At 39.1% G+C, this 13,204-nt stretch overlaps 1 protein-coding gene across 8 annotated transcripts in view; it reads right to left on the reverse strand.

Annotated features, from left to right (window-relative positions):
• The window catches only part of Slc4a7 (solute carrier family 4 member 7), a 79,616-nt gene that overhangs the window by 8,338 nt on the left and 58,074 nt on the right, over nucleotides 1–13,204 (reverse strand). For 7 of the 8 annotated variants that reach the window (XM_087584817.1, NM_001413733.1, NM_001270860.2 and 4 more), the window contains 6 exon segments: nucleotides 12,889–13,002; nucleotides 11,147–11,308; nucleotides 10,806–11,057; nucleotides 7,648–7,716; nucleotides 5,809–5,982; nucleotides 3,197–3,328 (listed from right to left, as the gene is read on the reverse strand). In XM_087584817.1, the coding sequence (XP_087440943.1) occupies nucleotides 3,197–3,328; nucleotides 5,809–5,982; nucleotides 7,648–7,716; nucleotides 10,806–11,057; nucleotides 11,147–11,308; nucleotides 12,889–13,002 (903 nt within the window). 8 annotated transcript variants of the gene reach the window in all.

Here is a 13,204-nt window from a genome sequence, read left to right on the forward strand (position 1 = left end):
ACTGAGGCTGTCTCCTCAGTAAGAACACTGACAGACAGAGCACGCCTCTTTGTTTTAGGGAACATCGTGGATTTAAGACATTTTTCAAGTCCAAATGTTACTGTGTGCCACTGTTCCTCCAGTGGTGATAAAAAAGATACCTCTGACACTGAAAATGCCCCTTAGGTGGGACATCATCCTAGGTTGAAAACCACCTGAACAAAAACATAAACTAAAATTATGACCATTAATACTGGAGAAAAGACCCAAAGAAGCAGAGGGAGCAGAGAGTACTCAAGCTCATCCCCCATCACAAATCCCACTGCCAAGTGACAAAGTAATGGTAACTTTAATGTAAATGTATGCAGTAAATGAATAGAACAGCTGGTTTCTTAATCCTAGCCTGTTCCCCAATGAAACAACACAGAAGAGACCGACATTTATTTAATCATGCTTTACCACAATACCTGGTCAGTCATTAATCTACTCTAATCCTCTAAGCTAATATGGCTACCTCCCAGCCAGAACCCCCAAGACACTTGCATTTTAAGTATTGGTCTGGCTCTCTAGGCTTCAGATCCATTTTTTTCCATGATGTTCCTTCTCCTCCCTTATAGCTCAATCTGCTTTACTCTTCTCTGTCCCCCCCTGACTGGCATAAGTCCCACCCTTCTCTCTCTTTTACCCAACAGTCTGCTGACTGACAAAGCAGAGAATAAAATGGTAAACTTGAGATGGAAGATTCTTGACATAAGAATTACAATGCATGTCCAGATTGAAGCAAGAGATGAGGACAGAGAAATCAATATTTGAATAACACAAGGATAATCTTTACACACTGAACAAAAACATTATGCCAATATGACAATGTACCCAGATTTACAACTACTACACTAATGTCCTAGCATTCTCTGTAACTCAGTGGGGGAGAACTTGGACAAGCTGAATGGCAGTTTCAAAAGTTTCTCCCACACAGATAATGTTCATTTTTGCCTCTGTTTTCTTTCCACTGCTTCTGTTCTAGTCTGACTTATCAGCTATTCTGATCCAGAAGGTGAATCTGAAAATGGAGACTACATGCTAGACAGAGGGAGCAGTAACACAAAGTCACCGAAAAAAAGCAACGAGGAAATAGATCCCTAGGCATTTAAAATGCATTTTCACTTTTGTTCTTGAAATGTATATGCTTCTGAACCAACTCATACAAAAAGCAAGCAACATAACCTGCTTATATTTTATATACTTTGGAAATAAACAATATTCTACAAAAATATCCAATAACTTACATACTTATGCATGCAGTGTTAAGGGAATCAAAACTCTTACTTTAAATTTAGAACTTCATTCAAGTAGTTGCAATGACTATTCTAGTCATAATTCTGGCTGAGAAGTATATTCCTTCCCTATCTATATTTAAGTAACACCATGACATTTTTAAAAATTAGTACTTGATATAAGCTAGAGTCATCAGAGAGGAAGGAGCTTCAACTGAGAAAATGCCTTCATAAAAATCCAACTGCACGCAAAGTCTGTAAGGCATTTTAATAATGACTCACTGATGGGAAGACTCAGCCCTGTAGATGGGGTTACCTCTGGGCTACTGGTTCTGGGCTCTACAGAAAAGCAAGAGGAGCAAGCTATGGGGAGCACTTCTCATGGCCCCCAGGGTCCTGCACTACCTGAGTTCCTGCCTTCACTGCTTTTGCATAGTTGTGAATGAGATAAACCTTTTCATCCCCAAGACATTTCTTGTCATTGTGTCTAATCACAGCAATAACAACCCTAAGATAATACTGAGGAAAATACTACAATCGACAAAACATATTGCTTCTACTGCCTATATAGTAACAGAGTAAAAAGTTTAAAAACAAGCCATCAAATCCAGAATGAAGTATTTTTAAATATAACTGTGTAGATCAATTAATGGTGGTACATAATAGTGAATGAGAACAAAAACAGGCTGGAAAAGGCTCAGGATGAAAAGGTAGCTGATGCGACATAAACCTGACCCCATGACCCACATAAAGTGTGAGCACACTTCTGAAAGCTGTGTTCTTACCTCCAAATGTGTGTCGTGGCATAGAGGCCTCCACATGCACACTCTGAGCATTACACATACACAATAATAGATAAATGCATTTTAAAACAAAAACTTAAAAAAACAGTCTGGCATGGCGGTATGCCTTCATTTCCAGCTACTTGGAAGGCTGCGAGGAGGACTTTGTACTCAAGAATTCAAAGCAGCATGGACAGAACCCCGAAACGTACAAGTTTGAGGGACTTACGTTTGGTTATGGGTTTATTTGCATGTGTGTCTGTCTGTGTGTGTCCCTATAGAGAAGAGAGATCATCGGGTGTCTTGCTCCATAACTGTGGTGGTTTGAATATGCTTGGTACACGGGAAGTGGGTGTGTCCTTGTTGGAAGAAGTGTGCTACTGTGGGCGTGGGATCTCAAGTTCCACCCAGTGTGGAAGAGAGCCTCCTCCTGAATGCCTGTGGAATCTAGTCTCTCCTGGTTGCCTTTGGATCAAGACGCAGAACTCTGGGCTCCTCTACAACCATGTCTGCCTGTAGGCTGCTGTGCTTGTTACCATCATGATCATGAATTTTACCTCTTCAATTAAATGTTGTCCTTTATAAGAGTTGTCTTGGCCATGGTGTCTCTTCACAGCAGTAAAACCCTAACTAAGACAGTGACACTTCATCTACTGCTTTGATACACTTGTTGTCTCTTCCTGAATCTGAAGCTCCTGTCTAGGATCCAGAGGGTGGTAACTGCAGGTACAAACAACTACACCCAGCTTTTAAACTGGGTGCAGGTAAGGACTGTGAACTCAGGTCCTTGTGCTTGTATGGTAATTGCTTTCACCAGATGAACTCTCTTAAGAACATTTAAACTTCATTAGTGATGTCAGACCACTAAAACAGTTATTGTACTGCACATTAACACACCCAGTGTGCTAATAATAAAATTACTGTGTGATGCTTTAGTACTGCTCAACCTTATTTTTGTTTGTTTTGTTTTTGTGTTCCAGACTATGCAACATGGTGAGACAGGTAAGAAGCAGTGTTTGGGTAACACCGCCTACCGCTCCGCCTCATTTCACTAACATGGAATAATCAGGAGGGCTTGGGCTTCATAAGGCTCCTTGAGGATGGTAAGAGGACCCACTGAGTGGTGCGAATCCTTAAACAAAGGGATGGATGCCTTTTTACCTCCTTCTCCTTCTTCTTCTTGTCATCTTCTTTCTTTTTCTTACTTTCTGGCATGAGGTCATCAAGCCAACTGAGTTCTCTCTTTGTGAAGCACAGATCCATGAGCTTGCGCACAAAGACTAATGCAAGAACCTGAAGACGATGGGAGAGACAGAAACGTAATACGTACACTGAGAGAAAGAGAACATTTGCTAAGGCTTATATCTAATACTTGTGTTCTTATCCAAATACTCAAACTACAACTGTTACCAGTAGTAAGGTTCTTCAGTCTTTTTTTCATTAGATTATAACTAAAGTGTTGAAAAGTGTGTAAGGGGGGCTGGAGAGACGGCTCAGCGGTTAAGAGCACTGACTGCTCTTCCAGAGGTCCTGAGCTCAATTCCCAGCCCCAACATGGGGTCTCACAACCATCTGTAATGGGATCTGATGCCCTCTTCTGGTATGTCTGAAGACAGCTACAGTGTACTGATATAAATAAAATAAAATTTTTAAAGAAAGAAAGGTGTGTAAGCATATATATACTGATAATTCCTTTTGATGCTGAAATATCACTATCTGCTTTATTACAGTATGTGATGCTAATTAATAGTGCTAAGCTTAAATGCTAGCATTTTAAGCTGGCTGTATGTAATAAGAAGGTACTATAGATCCTTCACAGCTTCATTAGGTTTAATAGTGACATCTTATTAGTGTTTCCTGAGAAAAATGTCTAGCTTCTCTTTATTTCTAAAAATACAATCCACATCTGATGTTTCAACATTCACCTACCTGAGCCTAGTATTCTGAGTTACTTTCCTAGTCCCATCTCGCACCTGGACTATGCCCTGGTCTAACCCTTCTGCTTGGGCTACTTGTGAAAATTCATTAAACAGGACCATAATAACTCACTTCCAATAGATCAAGAAGTGGCAATTCATAGGTCGTAGGTCAAATATGGGCCACCAGCAATTTTTGTACAGCTCATAAACTAAGAATGGATTTTATAGACAACTTTAGAATAATTCTGAGGCTAGAGGTTTGTCTGTTTTCCTTTTTTATTTCAGTGCTAAAACCAACTCCATCTTTACACATTCTAAGTACTACTCCTACTGGGTAAGACCCTCATCTTTACACTTTCTAAGCACTACTCCTACTGGGTAAGACCCTCATCTTTATACTTTCTAAGCACTACTCCTACTGGGTAAGACCCTCATCTTTACACTTTCTAAGCACTACTCCTACTGGGTAAGACCCTCATCTTTATACTTTCTAAGCACTACTCCTACTGGGTAAGACCCTCATCTTTACACTTTCTAAGCACTACTCCTACTGGGTAAGACCCTCATCTTTACACTTTCTAAGCACTACTCCTACTCAGTAAGACCCCATCTTTACACTTTCTAAGCACTACTCCTACTCAGTAAGACCCCCAACTCTGGCAATAATGCAGTATTGACCTTGAACCCGAACAGAGTGAGACGTCCTCTCAGTGACAGAGAGTGCCATCCTTCTCTTTAGTATTCTGCATTAAAAACATTCCAACTATTCCTTTAATTTTACAAGTAATGAATTATAAAAATGTATTTCTCTCTTATATTATTCAAGTACATACAGAACATTCTCCTGATCAGCAAAGCCTAACGTATTTACTATCTGGCCCTTTACAGAGAAATATGCACAGACCCTTGTGTTCTAGGTGTCTAATGGACTGAAGTCCACTTGACTCTTTTGTGCACATGTGGCTACATCTCTTTTCTCCTTCTTGAGCTCACATAAACACTATTTAAAACCTATTACTACATAAAGTCTATTACTGATTTTTGCTACATTTATTTTGCCTTAGTGGATGATAAAGCCTATGTATGGTGCACATCTTCCTCTGAGTATACACCCTACCTGCTCGCAAAGCTTCAGAAACACTTCCTTACAATGTTTTTTCCTTAAGTCTATAGGAGTCTTTGGCCTGGAGTTTTGTACAGAACTGAATTTCTAAATCTGTAACGGTTACGTTTTAATAGCTTCACACTGACATGAATTTATCTGTGATCAGGAAGTATAGCTCAGCTAACTATAACAATTGAGTCTTTTAATGTTTCCTGTAGCCAGGGTACTAGCTTTTATATAGTACTCATAAAAAGACAGCTATCACCAATCTGTATAATTCTTGTGCAAAAAATAATAATATTGAAGATAACTTAATAGATTATGTGGGTTGTGACTTATTAAAATTCTCCATGGCCTTGCTAAGTTTTAAACCTTTAGATCTGACAATTTCTGACAAAGACACATTGTAGACCGCACTTCAAGGCCAAGAGTGTGTAGCTGCTATGCCTTATGCATCTGCCTATCACATCTGCTTTATAAATGTTCTAAGTAACAGTATTTAGAACTACAAAACAGAACCCTCCAGTCCAAGAACTAAAATATCAAAACTAAACAACTTCAGAATATGAGAATACTTAAAATGCAAACTACTAGTTCATAACAAGAAACAGTACATCAACATTTTAAAAACAATTCATATATTTAAAGGACACATTTCTTCCTCAAGGCCAATTATAAATTTTTAAAGATTACAATGAAAATAATAATTCCATTATGAATTAATAACAAAATAAATCTGAAAAATTCACCATCATGGGAAAAACTACTGCAGCAGCAGAGGCTTTGATCACCCAGAGCAGAACCAGGCAGGTCAGCTGGACGACCGTGAACACGTGCACCTTCCAGAGAGGGACATAGCGGAGGTAGATCAGGTCCGGCTGGTGCTTGGCAGGCATTCCAAATAATTTGATACGGTCAAAAAACTACACATGCAATGAAGAAAAAGAAAAGACGCCATCAACAAAAACATCCTAACTATTTAAGAAATAATTTTAGGGTGTGTGTGTGTGTGTGTGTGTGTGTGTGTGTGTGTGTGTGTGCGTGTGCGCGCACATGTGCATGTTAAATGGAACTATAAGATCTTGAGTATGAAATAAATAAATAAATAAATAAATAAATAAATAAATAAATAAATAAAAGTAAGATCTTGAGTGTGTTCTAATAGCACCGAAGAATGTTCTCTGGATTAAAGAGAAAGAAGAAGAAGAAAGTCAAAGCAGACAGAACTGGTGGTGTACACCAGTAATCCTACAATTCTTGATAATGAGTCAAGAGACTACTGTAGGTTCAATCCAGCCTATGAGGTTAGCCCTGTCTCAAAAAAAGCAAACAAAACAAAGTAGTCTACTTTGGTAGATTACTACATTTTGATGAATGTGTCTTATATGGTCAAATTCCAAATGCACTGAATCTCTTTGATCTGTTTCCAGGATGGAAAATTAAATACAAAGTCTTCCGAGATTTTTCTAAGCTTAATACCACTAAAGCTATGAACAGAGATCTATAAATCATCCACTGGATGTTTTTGAACTTTAATTTCCTCATTTATGAACTAGAAATAACCTACTGACCTCACAAAACTGTTATAAAAATCAAGTAAGTAAGATAGTATCATTCCTTCACCATGGTAGATGTGGTGGTTTGCATTATAAGTGGCCCCCACAGGCCACTATTAGATAGAGGTGTGGCTTTGTTGGAAGAGGTGGGTCAGTAGGAGGTGGGCCTTGAGGTTAGATGCTCAAGCTAGGCCTTGTGTGGCATTCACTTCTGCTGCCCATGGATGAAGATGTAGAACTCTAGTAAGCACAATGTTTGTCTGCTAGTCACCATGCTTTCCACTATGAGAATATGGACTAAGCCCCTAAAACTGTAAGCCAGCACCAATGAAATGTTTTTATTTATAAGAGATGCTGTCGTCATGGTGGCTCTTCCCAGCAATAGTATCCCTAACTAAGTTAGTAGACACGATTTAAAAAAAAAAAAAAAGCTGGCTTTTGGAAGTGACAGCTACTTTTATTTACATCATTGAGTGGCTGGAGAACATAGTTTTTGTAAGAAGAGTTAGCCACTGTGAGAATCACTGCTAATCTACAGTTTCCATTCGGGTCTGCACAAACCTGGGTAAATTTTAGCAGACAGTTTCCACAAAGCATGGTGATCACTGGCCCTAGCCTCCTTACTGCATAACCTCTGCTGAGCCCCGCTGCCTCAACATCCTGGTTTATACAACAGGACTTCCTCCTTTCCTCCATCAGTCCTCATTTAGAATTACAGAAAACAATGTATATGCTAGGCTTCCTTGTAACATACATGGTTATAAAAAGCTAATCAGCCTTTCTCAGTACTGAAAAGTGTTGCTCTCCGTATAGAAATGGGCCTTTCGTCCTGACCCTAGACCCTCCCTCATTACACTCGTCTTCACTGAGCAAGTATGCCAAAAGGAGCTGAGTTAATCATCTCATTCTTTGGGGTAAGATATGCAATGAGCAATAATCACTCGGTAAATGTCGATTTTATGTAACCAAACCAAAAATAGTCACAAATACAACTTCTGCAATGTTTAAATAGTTCCGTTATTTAATACTTGCCTGAATTCCTTTCAGAGAAGAAACTCCCATATAAAGGAAAACACCATATAGAACTGGCATCGGAATAAACTGCAAATAAAATTACTACAATTAGAACTCATCACACTGAAGTAATTCTACAGTAATGGGTGTACAGAAATATATTTGATGAGTAACTATAGTGACAGAACTAAAAGTTCTTTTGTGATAAGGACTGGACCAGCATTCCTACAGGAAAGAAGCAAAGAGGTGTACTGTTTATACATTTGCTCGACAGACCGTTCCTTAAAAGGGAATGTGCACAGTCAGGGATGAGGAGCAAGTCCCTTCTCCTCAGTCCTTTCTGTCCTTCAGCTTGCGGTACAATTAAATCTCAGCAGAGTAGCTGACACAGCACGTCACTGAAGTATTAAATTACTGCTGCCCAGCACCAATGCAGTACAACAGGGTTTACTAATTATGTCCTTCAAACATTCCAGCATAGAGATCCCAAACCCCCATCCTGGCAGGTCCTCTGTAGGAAACCTGGCTGTGTATATGAAACTAGGATACTTTAAATAGCTACTGTCAATTTAAAAGTAACAGCAATAATATTAATAACCATGATAAGCTGGCATGAAGAACACTTCGTGTGAACGGGTCTTCCTCTATCATGTTCTACCTTTTTATTAAATTTACTTATTTGTTTGATTGATTGACTGATTGATTGATCTTAAAGGCAGGGTTTCCATGTGATCACTGGCCCTAGCCTCCTTACTGCATAACCTCCACTGAGCCCCGCTGCCTCAACATCCTGGTTTATACAACAGGAGTTCCTCCTTTCTCCATCAGTCATCATTTAGAATTGCAGAAAATAAGTTATGTGCCAGGCTTCCTTGTGGCATACATGTTGATAAAAAGAGCCCTGGCTGTCCTGCACTTGCTCTGTAGACCAGGCTGGCTTCAAACTCAGAGATTCCCCTGCCTCCCACATGCTGGGATTAAAGGTGTGTGTCACTATGCCCAGCCCTTTAGGATTATTTTATTATTATTATCATTATTATTTAAAGACAGGGTCCCTTACCACACCTAGAGCTTATCAGTTAGGAAAACTAACTGGCCAACAGTATCAGAGGACATGTGTCTCACTTCCAGGGTGATAGGATGTCAGGGTCTTTATTCATGGGTGCTGGGGATCTGAACTCATGATTTACGCCTGCACAACAAGCACGTTACCAACAGAGCTAGGCCCAGGAATATAGTTTTATGAAAATCTATAGTTTCTAAAACAAAATGTAATTATAGAATAGCACTGTTTTTACTTTGTAACTCGCTTGTGCTGCTCAGCAGGAGACAAGGAGAGTCCTCCATTTGTGCCTGTACTCAGTGTATACAATATGCTGCAATAGTCTCCTTTGAATTACATACATGAAAAACTCTGCCTTTCACAGATCTGCAGCCCTTAGAATAGAAGACCCAGTGAAATGCTGAGAGGACATCAGGACTCCAAAAGACCCTTGGAGTAGACATTGAAAATCTCTGTTCTAGGAAACAAGCATAAGTATAAAAAATATAATTATAACAATATTTAAGGTTACAATGACGATAAATACCAGAATAATTAACTCACTGCCTTTCTTCCTTCATGTGTATGTGTGCATGTGTGCATGTATGTGTGCCTGCATATACATATATAATGTGTATGTGGAGATCAAAGGAAAACTTGCAGTAATCAGATTTCCTTCCACTACGCGCATTCTGGGTATGAAAGTAATCTTGTCAAACCTGGCATCAGCAAGTGTCCTTACTGAGTGATCCATCTTCCCTGCCCTTCTATTTAATTGCAGAGCCTGACATAAGTGGAACTCACTAGGCAGTACAGGCTAGCTTTACAATTCTGTCTTAGTCCCATCCACACCTCACTTGCCCAAGTGCTAGGACTACAGACATGAGCCACCAAATCCAATACTACCAGAGTAAGTTAAACAACAGAACTAAAGGTCAACCAATGGATCAGTAAGTCAAAGCCCTGCTACATAAGCCAGACAAACTTTAGTGCCTGGGACCCATTACAGAAGGACAGAAACTGATTCTTAAAAACTGTTCTCTGACCTTCGTACTCCCACTATTGTACATGTTTACACACGAACACAAACACACACACACACACTTTTTTCTTAATTTAAATAACTAAGTTGAAAGACTGTCTGTGAAGACTTGTTTATGAAAACAATGAATTATAGCCCACAGATCGATTAGTTACAGGCTGCAATTGCAAGGAGTTAATCAATCACAGGTGGTTATAACATAGTACATGCCAGGGTGATTTTTCATTGTGAAAAATCAATATGGAGCCTAAGTTTTATTTTAGAGTTCTCTTCATGTTTGAGTTTTATTTTGTATGCCACAAATAATTCATTAGAAAAGACATAAGGGGAAATTTTCAAAAAGCTTCAATGGGCCATCACCCCCAAAAAGACTACATAACATACTCCTCTTGTCTCCAAGCTCCTTTAAAATACAATCAGTACTATACAACATTGCTCTATCAGTTTACCGATCAACTTCATGGCAGGCTATGCAGTTCCTGCATAAAACAACACTGTGCCCTGTTTATCACTCCCTCATGTGCCTAAGGGTTTCTTATATGCTTCATTGGTAATCCTGTTTTGTTTTATTTTATTTGCTACTTATATTTCATGTACTGTATCAGGAAACATACTATGTTCATTAACAGTACTTTAAAGAAACTTTTTTACATTTCTTTCAATTACTTCCTGTACTATGTTCTTTTTTTTCTTTTATTGAATAGTATCTGTATTTCAATTTCAAATGTTATCACCTTTCCTGGTTGCGCCTCTGGAAACCCACTAACCCATCCTCCTTCCCCCTGCCTCTATGAAGATGCTCGCCCACTCACTTACCTACACCCTCCCGCCTCCTCACCTGGCATGTACTATGTTATAATCACCTGTGATTGATTAACTCCTTGCAATTGCAGGCTATAACAAATTCATGAACCCACACGCTTACTATACAAAAAACACTCCCAAATGGTATTTTTAAACGCTTATGGATTTTAAAATACAAGAAAAGAACTGATTTTATATACTCACACATATTTCAATGTTTCATTTCTTTACAACTAAGTATAAATGTTAAGGAAAGTAAGATTGTTGAACACCTCCATAGGGTTTTACCTTTAATACTGAAGTCATGAACACAGAGAGGCCCATCAGGATAAAAATCATCAGCCCTGTAACCCGCTGTTCACGAATTCCGAGGAACTTGGGCTGTTCCCCTGGAGCAGAACATTCAGACTCTACTTTTAAGCTGTTGACATGACTTATAGACAACACTGTTGCAGCCACAAACCACGGCAGGCCCATGATGGAGCAGACTCCCAACATGACAGCAACCATGAGCAAGTCCAGGTGATAGCCAGCTCCTTTCTGGAGAGGGAAAGGAGCACGTGTAAGTCCAGACTGTCCCTTCATACTAAAATTCGGAATTAATGATACAGAAGGAAGACGGTTATTACCTTCAGTTTGTGTTCTTTCCTGTTGATGATCACAGCTGTGATCTGCTGGTCCATGAAGATGAGAATGGTACAAAGGAGAGCTGGAACAGCTGCAATTAGTAAGGTCCACCAAGGGTTATCTCCCAAAGGGCTTATGATCCAGCCCCTGCTTGGATCAGTAGGCTATCAAAGGTTAAAATAAAAACAAATGTTTCATTTCTTTATTGTGTTAACTTTCCATAGCACATCAGTGGATCTATTCCATAAAATACCAAAGGACAGAAAAGAGGTTGGACTAGGATGTGTGGTAAATTATTCACAAAGACAGAGAAAGTCATCCTGTGCCTACATGTATGCCCTCGTCATGAGACTTGCCCACTCTTTATCGAGAGTGGCATCTATTCCCTCTTCTGTAACTCTAGACAATCTTGTAACTTAATACATTGTGGTGGTGATTTTAAAGAGAAATGGCCCCCATAGACTCATGTGTTTGAAAGCTTGGCCAAAAGGAGTGGCACTATTAGGATATGTGGCATTATGGGAGGAAGTGTGACACTGTGGGAGTGGGCTTTAAGGTCTCTGATGCTCAAGCTACATAACCAGTGAGGTACCCAGTCTCTCCTTGCCACCTGAGATCAAGATGTGGAATTCTTGACTCCTCTAGCATCACGTCTACCGGCACACTGCCATGTTCCCACCATGACAATAATAGACTAATTAAGCCAGCCCCAAATAAATGTTTTCCTTTTTAAGACTTGCCATGGTCATGGTGTCTCTTCACAGCAAAGAAACCTAATTAAGACAGATACAAAGTAAGACTCAAGTGACATGTATGGTATTTAATTCTGGACTTTAACACTGAAGTTTCTTCTTAACCTCTGCAAGTCCTAAGATGACAACTGTGCTGTTGAACACAGTTCCTTTCAGGGAAGATACACAACAGAAGCAGGGAAGAGAAGGACCACCACTCCAAATGTCTCAACTCCAGGTCAGTAAATGAAGCCTGATTGTCCCCCACAAAGCCAACAGATGACTAGACATGTGACAAGTGCAAGGTCTACTGACCAGATCACATCCTACCTGAGGAAGTCCAACTGCTAAAGAATTATAAACAGAGGTTCATTACTCAAAGACTATTTTGGAGTTGAACTTTTGGTTTTATTTCTTTGAATTTGATTATTATGAAGAGACAAGGTAGTTCTATGTATTCTAGGCCAGCCTGGAACTCACTATGTAGTCCATGCTGGACTTGAATCACAAGTCTCTTGCTTCAATCTCCTCAGTTTAAATTACAGACATGCACCACAGTGCCCATCTTTGAAATATGTTTTGACAAGGTTTAGCATGCAGAGACAGATAAGTGAACTAGAATGACACTTTAGCATGCCCCCACATACACTTTCTATGGTAAAATAAATGTTGCCTGTATCAACTCCTAAAATACCTAGTGTTAAATTCTGGAAACTAGTGTCACAGCAAGTCACCATGAGTCACAATTGGCCCAAACAACTACTGACAAAAATCTGGTACCTTACCATATCCAAACACATTTTAATGATGTAACATGAAATTGATTTTTAGAAAAAGCACTGTAGATATGAATTAGAGAATTTAGTACTCTGAAGGACAAGAGGTATTAAAATTTAAATCTATATTTGTCAATGCAAAGGTAAATTGAGGACTGCAGTTCACAAGAGCTCATCTAATAAGCACAAAGTCCTGGGTTCAAGTCCTTTCTTTCCTCACTAAATTTTAAGACTTACCTCAAACTTTTCAGGAACATGAAGTTTAGGAGATGGAATTCCTACAAGGTAGTCAATTGCAACCATTATTACTATTGTGAGAAATACAGCAAAGTCACTGATTGTTGATCGCACCTATAGTAATAATATAAATATAATATAAACATAGGATTACTTCCTGTCCTTTATATAATTTATAGCCTTGTCATAAATATGCCACTAATACATGGCTGAGACTTTTAATAATTAATGTTATAAAAGTTTATGTCCACCTCATCCTCAAAACATAAGAAACAAGTCACAACATCACAACTACCTTCCACTTTCTCAGAGTACT

The sequence above is a fragment of the Rattus norvegicus genome, chromosome 15, assembly GCF_021556685.1.
Source record: "Rattus norvegicus strain SHRSP/BbbUtx chromosome 15, alternate assembly SHRSP_T2T, whole genome shotgun sequence".
Classification (NCBI taxonomy): Eukaryota; Metazoa; Chordata; class Mammalia; order Rodentia; family Muridae; genus Rattus; species Rattus norvegicus.